Here is a 16,734-nt window from a genome sequence, read left to right as displayed (position 1 = left end):
TTGAATAGTAATATCCTTTCTTGTAGTTGTCTGTGTCAAACTCTCCAATTCAAGTGCAAAAAATCCGAGGGATAGTACATATCAAGTCCCATTGTTATGCCAGTAATTTAACAATTTTTTCAGTGTTTGTGATTACAACGCAGATTAAAGCGTCATCATCATTATTCAAGGTTCTATATTATATGCTTTTTGTTTTCATGAATTTTTCCACATTACATCATCGTCGTAGTTAAAATGTATTAATACTTTTTCTTATTAAAATGTTCAATAAGAGCAAGTAATGCTAGTTGTAATAGTTGCACCAAGTTACATTAATATCAAGATTCATGCATTTTTTGTTTATTAGAAAGTTTACTTGAGAGAGGGGGGGGGAGGGGTGTATGTGTTCTGTTCTTTCGTGTAAGAAAAAGAAGAAGATTTAAAACTATTATAATAATAATAGAAGGTAATAAATTATTTGATTGGTTGTAAAAAAATAAAATTAATGTTCAATTCTGTTTTCCCTTTTTCTATTCTTTTCTTTTTCATTATAAGGACTGATCAATTGTCAAGATTGTATATATATCAATCTATCTACGTTGTTGGGCGTTTATCAATTGGCTTATAATCATTAACTTCAATTGATAGTAATATCATTAGGTTGTATTTTGTCACACGATTTGGTACTGAAGTGTGACATTTTTGTGGCTTGAAGTTCAAACGCCAATTATAAGTTTTTGATTTGGTGTAAAGCTCGACATCGTCTCTGCGGTGCGTCGCCTCAATAAAAAGTACCGCTTCAGAATTTTTTTGGCGCTCCCCCTCCGTCCACTCAACTCGAACTCGGTCCATTTCTTCTCATTTTCCTTACATTTTACATCACAATTTTCATTCCGTTTAATTTTCTAATACAACCTGTTTTACACATATACCCATAAACTTACAAATAAGAAAACTCAAGTATAATTTATAAATTTATTAACGATTCCAAAAATTAAAAGAAAGGCAATTGAAACTAAAACATAATTTAATTTTAGAAAATATTCAGGAACATAATATATAAACGATAACACTGAGACACACACTAAAACGAAAAAAAATCCAACAACTGCGAGAGAGAGAGAGCGAGAGAGAAAAAAAAAGGATTCAATCTTCATTTAAACACATTTTGAGAAATTTTGATTTGAAACAACTGTCTATATTGTTTACTTGTTTGTTCTGTTTTTTTTACGTGTTTCCTGTCTGGTAGCTGTACCATTTCTTCTTTTCCCTTCTCCTTCCTTAAATTAAGTTGAAACATTAGTAAAATAGGAAGATCTAGATTATTCATTAACGTGAGAGAAAGAGAAAAATGTCGGATCTAAATAATAATGAAGATAGATTTTCATTTGAAGAATCACCCATTAGAACTCATCCTAGTTCTCCAACACCACATCCTACCGAAGATATTAACCGAATATTATCGAGTGAATTTCAAAAGAGAAATACAATCACTGGCAACTTTGACACAGATCCAAATTCTCCTCAAGCTGATACTCAATCAAATCATACTTCCCCAATTTCTCAACAATTAATTAACCATATGGATATGGATAGAGAAAGTATATATTCATTTGATTCAGTGAGTACTAGTGGAAGATTATTAGATAGATTAGGTCTTGAAGATGACGATGACGATGACAATGAAGATAACGTTGATCATTATGAAACCGATAGTGATACTTATACTTTGACCGATAAACGAGAAAGTATGACATCTATACAGACTACAGGGAGATTATTGGATAGACTAGAATTAGATACTCGTCATAAATCAATACAACAACCACCACCACCAAAACAAACAAATAAGATTTTACCTATTCAACCAGTGAATAATTTAGCTGATATACGTGGATTGAAAAACAAACAAAATACCCAAAATAGCCTATCACGAAGAGAACAATTACAACCACAACCACAATCACAACCACAACTACGATCAGTAGTTGCACAGAGACAACCACCGGGACAACAACAACAACAGCAACAACATCATCTTCAACGGATAAATGAAACGCCTAATCTTATGCAATCAGTGCAAAGACCAATACAAAAGTCACAAAGTGGTCCTATTCAAAATCCACAACAAGCACTAGCTCATTTAAAACATGTCCCAATGAATCTTGTATTTAGAAACACTAATAATTCCACTGAAACTATTAAATCAGATATGGCATCATTAAAGAAATTCGAGACTCGTAAATCTGTTGTTCCGGAAATAAGATCTATTGATTCAAATGATGAAGTACCACCACCACCACCACTTCCTTCAATAACTCCTACAAGTGCAATATCGAAAAATTCATTTACACCATCACCAGCGCGTTCTACTGAATCACTTGGAAGATCATCTTTAGATCAGTCGCCTATTTTGTCACCAATTCTACAACCATCACCCGCAGGTAATAGTTTAGAATCTAATGGAGGACATCAGGGGTTCGTTGAATTAAATGATGAAAATAGTGTCATAGGATTAAGCTCGATGAAACCAATACAAAAATCAAATTCAATGAAACCAATGAATAATAGACCTTCTATGGTAATGAGAACCCCATCAGCACCTTCATTAAGAAACACTATGAGTATAGAAACCAATGACACTTTTGATAATTCGCAAACTGATTTTAAACTTAGATCTCGATCTGATACCACCAATACCACCTTTAATAATAATCTGAATGATTCTATTGATTCTGGTTCAACCATTTTCAGTGCTCGTAGTCAGAACACTATATTAAATAAAGATAATAGTAGCAGTACCAATGGTGGCGGCCCTAATGCAGAATCACGGACTAATTATGCGATGGAATTACGAGGATTAGGTAATCATCGAGAAGCATCATATCAATTACAGATTGCTGCTAATGAACCGTATAATTACCCACGAGCCATGTTTTTATATGCTATGGCACTTAAATTTGGTCAAGGGGTCAAACAAAATTATCGTCATTCAATAAAATGGTTAACCAAATGTATATTATTGAGTTCACTGCATATTACCCTGGCTAATATTTCAGTAGTTCTTGAAAAATTGAATGCCTTGACAATAGAAGATTTAATTAAATTAATTATGAAGAATTTGACCAATACGGTGGATAAAGATCCTCATAAAAATGGACAAGATCCATTAATATTATATCCTATTTTCAAAGCTTTAACGAAAAATCAAATTGCTAAAGTGATTAATATATCGAAAATTAAAGGGGATGTAGTAGCTGCAAGTTATCATGAATTGGGTAATTATTTAATTAATGGATGGGGGGTTACTAATAAAGATGAAACCAATGGGATTAATTGTCTTTCAAAAGCTGGATCAATGGGATATATTGATTCAATGGTTCAATTGGGAGAAATTTGGTGTAGTAAAACGAAAAATCGGAAAAAAGATTTAACTAAAGCTGCTGGTTGGTTAAGATTAAGTGAAATATTTGGAGTTAAATCAATTGGTAATAGTTGGATTTATAAAGAAAAGTATATGAATTGAATAAATCGTGCTTTATTTAGTATATATATATATATATGTGACTATATAAACAAAAGAATATTTTTCAAATAATGGTTTATACCAAGAAGTTAGACATGTGTAAACTCTTATCTATTGTTGACCACTTTGTAAAGTATAAGTAATCTTCTTTGATCCATTATATTTATGAAAATTATTATAAATATCCATAAATTCATTAATTATATTAAATAAAAATCCAGTTAATTCATTTAAATTACTATAATTCCCTAAAGGTAAATAATAAATTTGATTATTAGGTATTAAATTTTCATCAAATTTCAATAAATTATATCGTTGTTGAACAATTTGTAAATTTAAACATTTTTTCCCCCAACTTTTAGGAAATTTAATGGGGATTATATCATTTAAATAACTTGGATTTGAATTCATGAAAAATTCAATAATTTTTAAATTATTATTAATTGATAATTGTTGTAATTCAATAATTTTTAAATTTAATTCATGATTTCGTTTATCAATATACAGTTGTATAACTGATGTTAATATTGAATTTATTCTTTTCATAATTAATGCTCGAGTTTGAAACATTATACAATTTATAATCGTACAAAAATCACCAAACATTCGATTAGGTGGTAATAATGATTGTTTATGTTGTAATTTTAAATGATTATCGATTTTGGTGATGAAATTTTCAATATCTTGATCTAATAATTTCCATGATCTTTCACTTGGTAATACTCCAGAAATGATTTTACTTCGTTCATCAAAATCATTAGATACCATACGTAATAAAAATGAATCAATTTGAATAATCATTGATAAGATTAAATCATCAATTATATGAGGATTTCTTGTGGTATTGATGGTAATATGAGGAGTGATATTAAGATTATTAAAATATTCATCGGATTTTTGTTGGGTTATTTTGGATAATTGAAACCAATGGGATTTTTTATTTTGTAAATCAAATTTAATATCTTCACGTTGTGAATTGGTTAAATTTGTAAATGATTTTTCAAAATTTGTTGGTGTAATAATAAATTTATTTATATCAATTCTTTTAAATGAATATGATTGGGATTGGGGATGTGATTGGGGCTCTTTTTTTGAAGATTGAGTAGATTGTTTTCTCATTATATCTTCAGTTAATTTATGTAATTCACGTCTCCTCATTTCATCAGAAATTGTACTCCGCCTTGGTGATTCATTATTATTGGATCTAGAATCAGATTTGGTATCAGATTTAGGATTGGAACTAGGCTGTTCTTGATTTTTCAAATTCAACTTTTGTTCTAAGTGTTTTAATGTTTCATTTTTTTGAGCTAATATTGCCTTTAATTCCTTCAACATTTTCTCTTTTTCAAGAATTTGTTGTTCTTGCAATTGATTATTTTTGGAAAGGGATTCACTTTCTTCTTTTAATTGCCTTATCATTTGTTTAGTTTTATCTCTCTTTTTCTGAAAATCTATTTGACTTTTATTTGGTTTACTAATCAATTTCTTTATTTCATCGTCGCCGTCGTCGTCGTCTTCATCGTCTAACACTCCTTCATCATCATCATCTTCTTCTTCTTCTTCTTCTTCTCCTTCGTTTCCTTCCTCTTCATCACCATCATTACTACCTTCATCATTAATATAATCTTTTGATGAACTGATTTTAAATCCAGTTAATTGCAGAGGACTAGTTATTTTATTGAAATATTTCTTATATTTCATTTTATTATTAACTGTCATTCGTAGTATGAACTTTGGTTTATTTGGATCATTAGATTTATCAATCCATTTAAATGTCCCCACTTTGGTTTGAATATTGAAAAATGATGGTGCTGAACCATTTGTTGATGTTGATGTTGATTTTGAACTATTATTAATGGGAGCACTATGTCCATTGTTGGTAGAAGTTGTTGAAAGTGATGGCAGGGCATTCACTTTTTTCATAGTGCTATAATCATGATCGAGATTTCGAAACATTAAAGGTAAAGTTGGAGAAAGCATTGATAAAGGCATTTCATCAACTTTCCTATCCTCTTTTTGTTTAGGTTTGGTTAAACTTTTGTCATCATTGGAAAATCGGCGATGTTTGAGTCGCCGTATTGGTACATCATCGTCATCATCATCATCAGAACTATTCATATCACTATTAACATCATTGATCATTCTTTTACTTTGCATTGGATATGTTGGTTTTGGTGCCGATAACTTTTTAGTGTTGTCGTTATCATTATCATCAGGTATAATCTCATTAGTTCCAATAATTGGTATATCATCATTATCAAGTTCTACTGAGATATCACCAAATGAATCAGGCAAAGTAGGTGATAATAATGGAGGTAACTTTCCTATACTATTATATTGCGAAATTATATTATCTAAATTCCATGTTGTGGTGTTGCCGTTATTAGAAGTTTGTTTTGGATTATGTCGTTTTGAGTGGGCATGAAGTTGCTGTTGCTGTTGATGTGAAGTGGTTAATGCAGGTGATTCTAAAGTTTTAGTCGTAGTGGAGTTTAAATTAGGAGTATTTGGTTTAGAATTATTTATATAGGGACTTGAAGATTGTAATCTTCTTGTAGTAGTAGTAGTAGTATTATTATGAGAATTAGAATGACCATTAGTATTTGAATTGAGTCTTTTATGTCGTGGTCCCGTAGGTGGGGGTGTATTATTATTATTATTATTATTATTATTACTAGTGAATATAGATGATTTCATGTCAAAACAATAATGAACGGAGTAATTAAAAAATTGGCACACCAAAAATGAATGTCAATTGAAATAAGAAAAAGATGAATGTCAAATTAGGTTTAATTTAATGTGCTAATAATAATAATGATAACAATAAGAATGTGGTAGTGAATATAATGAGTACTAGTAATAAGTAATAAAAAGGATATTGAAATGTAAAAGGAATTTAAAATTAAGAAAAAATGAGTATAAATTAAAGAAGGATTGTAATCTCTGGTTATGTGTATATGTGTATATGTGTGTGTGTGTACTTAATTAATTAACAATAAGAAAAAAAGAGAAGGGAAAAACAAAAAAGAGAAAGAGCGAACTTTAATTAATCAAACAACAATAAATACTTTTGAAGGCACGAATCAAATTATTGAATCCCTCGCTCCCCCGTCCCCACCCCACACCGACAGATGCCGAAACAAAAACATGTATACACACACACACACAGAGCATTGATAGATTTCATTCAATCATAACATTATAACAGTTAATAGAAACTCCTAAAGAAGGAATCATTTAATAAAATAAACAAGGTTATCGTTTAACTAAATTTGGGGGTTCTTTGCTAATGTTTCAATTGTAAATCTACTTTACAATCCCCAATTGATGCAAAAAAAACATCCGTTGTATCTGATCTATTCTTTTCCTTGGTCTGAGTACTTACTAACATTTATGATAATATGCATTCAAAACCAACAAGGTACATCTATAAACCGTGTTTTTGTAGACACTTATTAATTTTGAATACTACAACAACCATAACCGCGTATCAAACTGCTTTCTAAAAAATTGTACACGATTTTCTGCAAATTTGCATAAAATTAAACACAGCTTTAAATCTAGCTACAAATATCAACTAGTATCTACACCACATATAAACATTCTTAAAGATCAATTATATTCCAAAATACTTCAATATTTAACAGTATAGTAACCATTACTAGTAGGGGTGTGTAAAATATAACAAGAAGAAAGAAGTTTCTCTTTTTCTTTTCTTGTCTTCACCAAAAAAAAAAAAGAAAATTTTTTGAAACCAATCCACACACACACACAACACACACACACACACACCAACAAAAGAGAGACACACAAGGAATTTGAGCTGTAAATTTTTTTTTTTGTTTTCCAACATCATCATAATCTTATATATACTTATATTAATATAATAGTTACTTTTACAAGTTTTTCCTTTTTGATTGAATTGTGAATTATTTTTAAAACTAAAACAAATATTATATTAAACAAGAGATATGACTGGACGTGGAAATCTGGGAAATTCATCAAGAGGAAGAGGTGGTTCAAGAGGTAGAGGCGCCAGCAAAGGTGGTTCAAGGGGAGGAAGAGGTGGGGCAAAGAATGGTTCAAGTTCTGGTGGGAGACCAAACGGGGATACATCTAACGGCAATGGTAAAGGTAAAGGTAAGGGTAAGGGGAAAGTTAGTAAAGGTAAAAAATCAAAAGAAAAAGGTCCTAATGCAAATCTTATTCCTCTTGGTACACCAAGAACAAGAAAACCAAATGATGACGAAGGGCAGAATGGACCTAACCAAAACCAATTAAATGACCTAGAAGGACGTATTTATGATGCTAATGAAGAAGCATATGTGCCCCCTAGATTGAGGCAAAATCCACCAAATACAGCATACAGTAGTGCAAACAACTTTGGAACACTACCAATGACCAACAATAATAATTTAAACCAAGACACGGTTGGTAACAATCAAAACAACACTGTTAATAACAACAGTGAATCTACTAACAATTTTCAAGCAGGAATGGCCCCAGCTGCTGCTGCTGCTGCCGCCGCTTCCCCTAGTGCTATGGGAGCACCAGTGACAGCAGCACCAGTGGCAGAACCAGGACCAACGCAGGTTGATGCACCAATTATTATGAATCCTGACCCTAATTGGCCAGCACCATTGACTAAATTTTATATTGATTCAATGGCTAGAATTGGTAATTTGAAAAAAGCCAAACAACTTACTGGAAAACAACAGTTGGCCAATATAATTGATATGGCAGTGAGACGAAATGTAGTCGATAGTAATGATTGGGCAAATCAACGAGTCCCCATTTGTAGTGGAGGAGGGAAGTTGGAATTGGAAATTTTCCGTATTAAAAAGAAACCAAAGAAATCAAATTCTACTGAAGATGATACTAATAAAAAATCAAAAGAAAAACCACTGAATACCAATAATAATTCTTTTTATATTGACGTGAATGGAGATGCCCCTTATGATCCTACCAAAAAGCCTACCACAAGTAAAATACTCAACAACAGCAGCAGCAGTAGTAACAACAACAACAACAATAAGAAAACTAAGGGCGATAATAAAAAATTCAAGGAAACAGGGAATAATTTTCAAAAGAATGAAAATAAGAAACGTCAATTACAGGAAGAATATGATTCTGAAGCACGTAAGAGAGCTCGATCCGAAAGGTTTGCTCAAATTAGTGAATTTAAACCAATATCTACCTATTATGAAGATCAACGACGCAAGGATTCTGGTGCAGTAGTGGGGACAAGTGAACAATTGGAAAAGAGTTACTTTCGTTTGACTTCTGCACCGAATCCAGCTCAAGTTCGATCACTCAAAGTTTTACATGACAGTTTGAAATATGTTGTTCGCAAATATGAAGAGAGTCACAACTATTCATATATTATTGATCAATTAAAATCAATTAGACAAGATTTAACGGTGCAACATATAAAAGATGAATTCACTGTTCATGTTTATGAGAAAAATGCTCGTATATCAATAGAAAATAATGATTTAGGTGAATTCAATCAATGTCAAGCACAATTAAAATCGTTATATCATCGTCTTCGAATAAACAAAGAAAAGTATAAACATAGATTTATACTATATGAGGTTGAAATGATGACCTATTCATTCATATATATGATTGTGACAAAGAATCAAAGTGAAATTAATAAATTCAGATTACAATATTTGAAATACAAACATTTTAAAAAGCATGAATTTGAAAAACCATATTTCAAATTAATGAGTGCATTATTTAAATCTTATTTATGTACTTTACAAGGAGATTTTGAAGTGTTTTTTAAAGAACTTGAACAATTTGCCCACATTAAAGAAACTAAAATATCATTTAAATTTATAAATGATCATTTATTAGGTAAAGTTAGATTGGAATCACTTTATCAAATTGCCTATAGTTATCGTCGTTTCCTTGTGGTTACAGCGTCAGAAAAATTAAGATTTCCTGATCCTCAATCATGTCTTATTTATTTGGGAGAGCTCGGATTAGAAAAATGTTTGATGAAAGGAAATCATGAATTTGATATTCCGAAGACACAAGTAGCATTGAAAGAATTGATAGCCAAAAACCACAGGGTAGACATCAAGGGCCAAATATAAAGAGACTTGTCAGGTAAGTGAAAGTTTTTTTTAGGGTTTTTCTATTCTTTTTGACCACCATTTTATTCCACTTATATTTCAGGTATGTATATAAAATAATGTGACTTATATTTTTTTAAGATCATAAATATATACTACATAACTTATAGTTTGATAATAAATAAATTGAACCAATCCAACGAAAACATGATGGTTAAAATAGCATTACCTTTTTCTTGTGTCTCAAATTCATAAACTATACTTATCAACTTTCAACCCCTTCCCCCCCTCCTTTATCAATCAAAGGAAGGACCAATAGCCATAATTGCAAAATTATTTTTATTTGCTTCATCAGCATTATCAATATAAAATTGAATTTTTTCAATCAATAAAGGATCATTAATAATATTATTATTATTATTATTATTGTCCTTGTTATTCGACTCACCTAAATCAATAGGACCAGTTCTTCTACCATCCAATTCATATAAATGACCATTTTTCGTACTTTTAATAAATGAAATAAAATGTAAATCAACTGATTCATTAATATCAGGAGCTTTAGTATCACCTTTTTCACCAAAATTTTCATCTAATTTAATATCATTTTCTAAATTTTCAATAATTTTTGCTCGATCATCAATAGAAAATTCCTTAACTTTGGTCAAATTATTTCTTAATTGTGATAATTTAGAATTTGAAATGATTAAATCTTGAGGTAGATTAGTTAAAATATGTAATAAAGCATATAATCCACATCCATTACCAATTGTTTGTTTAAACCATTCAATATCATTATTATTATCATATTTTATCAAATTTGTAGAATTGAAGTTGTTGTTGTTGTTGTTATCTTGTTGTTGACGATATTTTTCATAATTGGGACTTAATGGGAATAATAATATAATGGCATATATCGGTGTTGGTAACATTGCTAATAAATCAGGATCAGTTAAAGAATAAACATCATGAAATTGTAATATTGGTGATAATCCTAATTGATAAGCTAATTCGGTGAATAAAAATGGATTTGATTCTAATGGAATCACTCTTTTAGAATCACCTTTAGTCATAATTAATAGGAGTTTACTTTTAAATTGTAAAGATCAATACACTGGTTGAAATGAAGTGAACGAATCCTTAATTTGTTACTTCTATTTTTTTCGCCACACATTTGGGTTTGACCCAAAAGGGCCAGAAGAAAAATCAATTATCTGCAATCTACACGACACTCGAGAATGATGCTTTTCCCACTTGAAAAAAAAATCATCACTTCAGTAGAATCTAACAACCACAGACAAAAACACTAATGCCAATATAATGTTATTATGTTGTTATATATTGCTACTGCTAGCTTTTACAATATTAGGAGTAAGCTTAATTAGTTATTATACCAACAAGAGACAAAGACAACTGCATCATCAGATTTCAACATCAGAAAAAGACTCCACATTATCTCAAACATCCTACGATGAGGAAGATGACAATTCATTGAAAACCACTGATACTCATTATGGAGGAGGAGGTGGTGGTAATTTTAAATACAAGTTTCCAGGTGCTGGTAAAATTGAATTTGGAGGTGGGGCTGGATTTGACTATAAGCACGGCAAGAAGGAGGACTCAGATGATGATGAGGAAGAATAATCAGGGGTTTTCTTCCCCCCGAGACTGTGTCGAGAGTCAATTAAAGAAGTCATTGATCTAAAAATAAACTATACCTACTATTCTGAGATAGAGAAAGAAGCCCACTCCGTGTATTTGCCATAAATTGAATGAGAAAAACGTGATTCAATTTGAAGATAGAATGTAGCCAGAAATTGGGTGTACTTAGTTGAGAATGGAATATTAACCAAATTGTTTTGCATAAAGTTCAGGGATGCCTATTGCATAAAGTTCAGGGATGCCTATTGCATAATTGTATACATCAAACCCCATTATATCTTATATCAAGACAAAAAAAAATTATTTATAGAAAGAACACACACTTGTGTCTTGTTAGTAAATGGTTTGTACATTATCAAGTTTCAATGTTGTTGCAACACTGTTGCAATGCCAATATTGTAGTAACTTCATTTTGCCCGCCCTTATTATGAAACATCATGAGATATTACAAAATTTTTGTGTATGTTTCTCCTGAACAGGGGGGCAGCCAAGTCACAATACCATAACAAGAGTGGAAAAAATTCTATTAGGTAGAGAATAAATCACAAGAAGGGAAAGACGTTATTGTTATGTTTTAGTTTTGAGGTGAATATTTTGTAGTTTGTTTTATATTGGCTTGTATTATGCTATTGCAAAAAAAAAAAAAAGCAAAACCTAAGGGGAGTGGGTCAATGACGTTTATGACAAGTTCAAATAACTTATTGATACACCAATAGGCCAGCATTTGGTTTCGTACATTTCTCGAAGTATGTTGAAGGAGTCGAGTATTCATTCCCAATGACTTCATAACAAAGTAAGTCGTACGTTTGGAATAGTGTAGTAATTAATGAAATACAATGGAAAATATTATATGAAAATTAGAGAGAACTAAACCTCTGTTTAAACCTCAATAAACAATGAAAGGGTTTAAAAAAACAATAAGGTCATTTAAACAAACCATTGAATTGTATTATTTAGTTATTTCATGTGGCATCCTCTTGACAATGATAATATATCTAAGTGATGACTAAAACTATAGTGTGTATGTGTATGTGTACGTTTTGACGTTGACATTAACCAAATTTAGTTTTTTAATTACTTGCATATTTTAGTCAATAGTTACATTCCAAGTTGTTTCAATTGTTACACATAATTAATATTTTTTCCATCAACCAGTTGCTTGAAAAAAATAGAACTAAAAAAAAAAAAACAATAGGATCATTAAACCTATTGACAATCCCTATTATAAACTGTTATGTGCTTGGCATCTTGGACCCATCATTACATGGTGATAAATCAATTTACAAGATTGACAATATATGATCTATTGTAGTATGGATTAAGGGGGTTAAAAATTGTTTTTCTCAAAGATTCTTAGAGTGTGGATTTTTAAAAAGACTACGTAACTTACTTTTTGTTGTTGTTTCAAAAAAAAAAAAAAATCTGTAAAACATTGGAATGAGATCATAAAAGGGAAGTATTGAAATCAGAAACAAGTAATGGAAGAAAAGTAATGATATTGATTGATTGATGATAGTACTCAATGTAAAGAATCTTCTAAAAATATCTTCCTCTATTAATCTTTTCTTTTTCTTGGTTGTATTTGTTTTTGTTTTGTGGTCCATTCCAACTTCTAACTCAAAACTGAAACCTCAACAACAAAAAAACACACAGCTTTATAGTTATTTCTAAGGAGGAGGTTGTTGTTGTTGTTGTTGTTGTTATTGCCTCCTGTATTTAAGGGATAATCAATATTGTGGCTGATTTACACATGGGTTAGTTTTTGCTGCAAGTAATTTATAGGCATGAATACTTGGAATATTATCGCTCATACAATGATTTGATGCAAATCGTACTAAAAAAAAAAAAGAAAACAATTATGCAAGTAATTTAACCAATTGGTAACTCTAATAAAACAAAAGGAAAGAATGGTATAACCAACTAATACCATTAACTGTGACTTTACCCTTTGAATATGATTTCTCATCTATGATTTGAACTATCAATTTCTCAACTATAAATAGGGGTCCATTCCTTCCTTGAAATTGGAATTTTGTTTTTCCATTTTTACTAATCCATCAATCAATCAATTAATTCATTAATTACAACTACTATCACAATGTACAAATTCACTGTTTTTATTGCTGCTTTTTTCAGTTTATTTTTCCAATCAGTCATTGCTGCTCCAATTCAACAAGGATTCCGTGGTAATGTGACTTTATACATTAAATCCGATAGTGAAGAAGTCAATGGTAAGACCCTTTATACTCTTACTAAAGACGTTGGTTTCAATGAAATTTACATTGGTGATTACGTTACTCCAGGTGCTACTTTCTACATAGAACCAAACTTAATTTACCAAAGATATGATGATGAGAAATCACGTACTTCTTATGCTTTGACATATAGTGAAGATGGTAAAATTGGTGTTGCTGCTGGTTCTGATGGTATTTACATTTCTGATTTTGATCAAAAGAGTGGTGAAATCAAATTTTCTGGTTATGATTACTTATATGCTGTTCATGTTGTTGATAAACCAGCTTATTCTGCTAGTCAATATGCTATCCAAGTTGGTAATCCAAATCTGCCACCAAAGAACTCCTACAAAGTTAGTATCTACGGTCGTCTCAATTGGGCTGTCTTGTAAACTTATGGAGTTTAATTAATTGTTAAGTTTGGTTTTTTTTTTTAATTATAAAGAAAAAAGTTTTTAAATTCGTTGTCGTTGTTTTATTTCGTTTCTTCTCGTTGCTTATTTATTAGTTCTTATACTATGTGTACATATATATATAAATTTATTATGTTTAAATTTTGAAGTATTTTTAATTGAGCTTTATTATGTTATTTAGTAGATGTCAGTTTTTTTTTTTTTGCATCATTTTTTGTAACGTTTGGGCGCAACGTTACATTTTGCAGTTTGTTACCTATGCACGATGAGTAAAAAAAAATAAGGTATAAATTCAAAATACACACGTTGCAGCAAGTTTCTATTAATAACTTATAGCAACTCAAAAACACACCTGACATGATGATTCTCCACATGTGTTATTGCTCTTCCTCCTCGTATCTAAACATTAACATAAAAAAAAAGAAGAGTTACCCTTGAGCCCTTGATCTCTCGTTGATTTGTGTTGCCTATCCAAATTGACAATTGTCAATCGCAAAACCCAATAAAAATCAAGTTTCTAAAAATTGATTTACATGCTGGCTGACAACAAGTTGAAGTTTATTCAATTCCATGTATGTACACACACAGAAGATTAGAAATTCCAACAAAAATTGCTCTTGAATAAAAATACAGAACAAGAACAAGAACAGATAATTCTCTACTCTTCCTCTATTGTCTGTTAAAATGAATGATCATTTTCATTATCTGCATTACCAATTGTCATGATAAAACCAAAAACCAAATATGCAACTAATCAATTCTCCCTAAGATTTAGTTTTAGTTTTAGTTTTGGTTTTGGTTTTAGTTTTAGTTCTTTTATGAAAATCACAAGTTTAGTTGAATTTCTTTTTTTTTTATTTTACATTTCAAGTTTTAACTATATTTAGGTTGTTGTTGTTGTTGAAATCTTATTCTAACAAAAAAATGGAGTTTATTACATAATCAACTTAAAAAAAAAAGAAGATTTTTAACTCTTTAGTTGCAAATTGTCGAAAAAAAAAAAAAAGCTTAGAAGTCTAGCAGTCTAATTGTTTATTTATTATGTAATGAATAATCAATAAATTTAGGATTTGTATAAGAGAATCCTTGAATATTTAGAATATCAGAAGTATTATTACCACTGGAAGATAATCGTGTTTGTTGTTGAAGTTGTGATATAATTATTGGAGGAGGAGGAGGAGGTGGTGGTGGTGGTAGTGGAGGAGTGAAATCCATTTCTGTGAATTCAGAATCAAAATTTTCTGCTAATATTGGATCAGTAATAACTGGTAATATTGGTGGCATATACATTTTTTGTTGTTGACCATTTTTTGTTGCCTTTGGAAATGATAATTCTTCTGCACCTTCTTCTCCTTCTTGGTGGTGGTGTAAATTCTCTAGATGATTCCAATCAATATAACGGAAAAATCTATGTTGTTTGAATTTTTGGAATATTTCTTCATCATCAAGATTAATTCTTTTCTCTGGATTTACTTGTAATAATTTTCTTAAAAAATCTTTAGCATCTAAACTTAAATAAAATGGGAATTTAAGATTTTTTTTAATTGATTTCATTTTTTCCAATATTTTTTTAGGATTAGTTCCCGTAAATGGAGGTGAACCAGTTAAAAGATCAAAGGCAACACAACCTAATGACCAATAATCAACGGCAAAATCATATGGATCACCTTGTAAAATTTCTGGTGCCATATATTGTACTGTCCCCGTTATAGAATGATTCTTGGTGGTTCCATCTTCGTTGTCTGCAGCTATTTTACTTAAACCAAAATCAGTTAATACTAAATTACCAAATGAATTTAATAAACAATTTTCTGGTTTTAAATCTCGATAAATCACTTTTAATTTCAAATGAAGATATCTTATACCTAATAACATTTGTGCAATATAATAACTTGAATCTTTTTCACTCATGAATTTTTCCATGGCTAAATGATGAAATAATTCTCCACCTTGTAAATATTCTAATATTAAATATAATTTATTATTATCTTGGAAAGCATAAAATAATTTAACTATATTTGGATGATTAACTAATTCTAATATTTGTTTTTCATTTAATGTTCGTTGATAATTTTTTTCATGGATTTTGACACCAGCCACCACCACCTCCTCCTCCTCATCATCATCATCTGTTTCTTGTTCTTGTTGATTGATTATCAATGAAGCTTTTTTCAATTGTTTTTGAGCAAATAATCTACCAGTAGATACTTGTCTCACTAATAAAACTTTCCCATATGATCCTTTCCCTAATACTTTAATTGGTTCAAAATCAGATAATCTAGGTGGGGAAATAACACTAGACACAAATTTGCTATTATTGTTACTCTCTCCTCCTCCTCCTTCTCCTCCTCCACTAGAAACAATTCCTGGTGATCTATCAATTATTAATGATGAAGAAACATAAGAATTTGTAATATTGACTTCGTATGATGAAACTATTGATGATTTCCTTCGTTGTCTATTACTGTTATTATTGATTTTTATAGGTCTAGAAGATATTTGTGGTTGATACCCTTGTGGTAAATAGTCATCATCTTCATCATCATAATCATCATCCTCTTCTTCTTCTTTTTCTTTTTCATTAGCTATAGTTTCTTCATCGATGGCATCAATTAATTTATAATTTAATTCTTGTGTAGAAGATGATGGGGCAGGGCTAATAACTATTTTAGTATGAAGTTGAGAAGTTAATGTAGAAACTTCATCTTCCATATCAAATATATCTATCATGGTTAGTTTTATTATATTATTTGATAATAAATATTAATCATTAGTTGTTGGTGATAATTTTTGTTAAGTAAAAAAAAAAAGTTTATGGTTTCAAACGTTTGCTTCTT

General features: G+C 30.3%; 7 protein-coding genes across 7 annotated transcripts; 4 read left to right on the top strand and 3 right to left on the bottom strand. All coding sequences in view use genetic code 12, as the record gives it.

Moving 5' to 3' along the window:
* Positions 1-1,330: 1,330 nt before the first annotated feature.
* Positions 1,331-3,505, top strand: CAALFM_C106420CA (uncharacterized protein; the record flags this gene model as incomplete). The annotated part of the gene is made up of 1 exon (XM_713762.2): positions 1,331-3,505. The coding sequence occupies one exon, from the start codon at positions 1,331-1,333 to the stop codon at positions 3,503-3,505; it is 2,175 nt and encodes a 724-aa protein (XP_718855.2).
* Positions 3,506-3,616: 111 nt separating this feature from the next.
* CAALFM_C106410WA (uncharacterized protein) lies at positions 3,617-6,202 on the bottom strand (the record flags this gene model as incomplete). The annotated part of the gene is made up of 1 exon (XM_713763.2): positions 3,617-6,202. The coding sequence occupies one exon, from the start codon at positions 6,200-6,202 to the stop codon at positions 3,617-3,619; it is 2,586 nt and encodes an 861-aa protein (XP_718856.2).
* A 1,274-nt stretch (positions 6,203-7,476) lies between these two features.
* Positions 7,477-9,609, top strand: CAALFM_C106400CA (uncharacterized protein; the record flags this gene model as incomplete). The annotated part of the gene is made up of 1 exon (XM_713765.2): positions 7,477-9,609. The coding sequence occupies one exon, from the start codon at positions 7,477-7,479 to the stop codon at positions 9,607-9,609; it is 2,133 nt and encodes a 710-aa protein (XP_718858.2).
* Positions 9,610-9,884: 275 nt separating this feature from the next.
* Positions 9,885-10,661, bottom strand: CAALFM_C106390WA (ubiquitin-specific protease; the record flags this gene model as incomplete). Its single annotated transcript, XM_713766.2, has 1 exon — positions 9,885-10,661. The coding sequence occupies one exon, from the start codon at positions 10,659-10,661 to the stop codon at positions 9,885-9,887; it is 777 nt and encodes a 258-aa protein (XP_718859.2).
* Positions 10,662-10,908: 247 nt separating this feature from the next.
* Positions 10,909-11,232, top strand: CAALFM_C106380CA (uncharacterized protein; the record flags this gene model as incomplete). The annotated part of the gene is made up of 1 exon (XM_713767.1): positions 10,909-11,232. The coding sequence occupies one exon, from the start codon at positions 10,909-10,911 to the stop codon at positions 11,230-11,232; it is 324 nt and encodes a 107-aa protein (XP_718860.1).
* A 2,116-nt stretch (positions 11,233-13,348) lies between these two features.
* Positions 13,349-13,876, top strand: PBR1 (Pbr1p; the record flags this gene model as incomplete). Its single annotated transcript, XM_713768.1, has 1 exon — positions 13,349-13,876. The coding sequence occupies one exon, from the start codon at positions 13,349-13,351 to the stop codon at positions 13,874-13,876; it is 528 nt and encodes a 175-aa protein (XP_718861.1).
* Positions 13,877-14,929: 1,053 nt separating this feature from the next.
* CAALFM_C106360WA (putative protein kinase) lies at positions 14,930-16,627 on the bottom strand (the record flags this gene model as incomplete). Its single annotated transcript, XM_713769.1, has 1 exon — positions 14,930-16,627. The coding sequence occupies one exon, from the start codon at positions 16,625-16,627 to the stop codon at positions 14,930-14,932; it is 1,698 nt and encodes a 565-aa protein (XP_718862.1).
* Positions 16,628-16,734: the final 107 nt, after the last annotated feature.

The sequence above is a fragment of the Candida albicans genome, chromosome 1 (genome assembly GCF_000182965.3).
Source record: "Candida albicans SC5314 chromosome 1, complete sequence".
Classification (NCBI taxonomy): domain Eukaryota; kingdom Fungi; phylum Ascomycota; class Pichiomycetes; order Serinales; family Debaryomycetaceae; genus Candida; species Candida albicans.
This window is presented reverse-complemented; position numbering and strand designations above follow the sequence as displayed.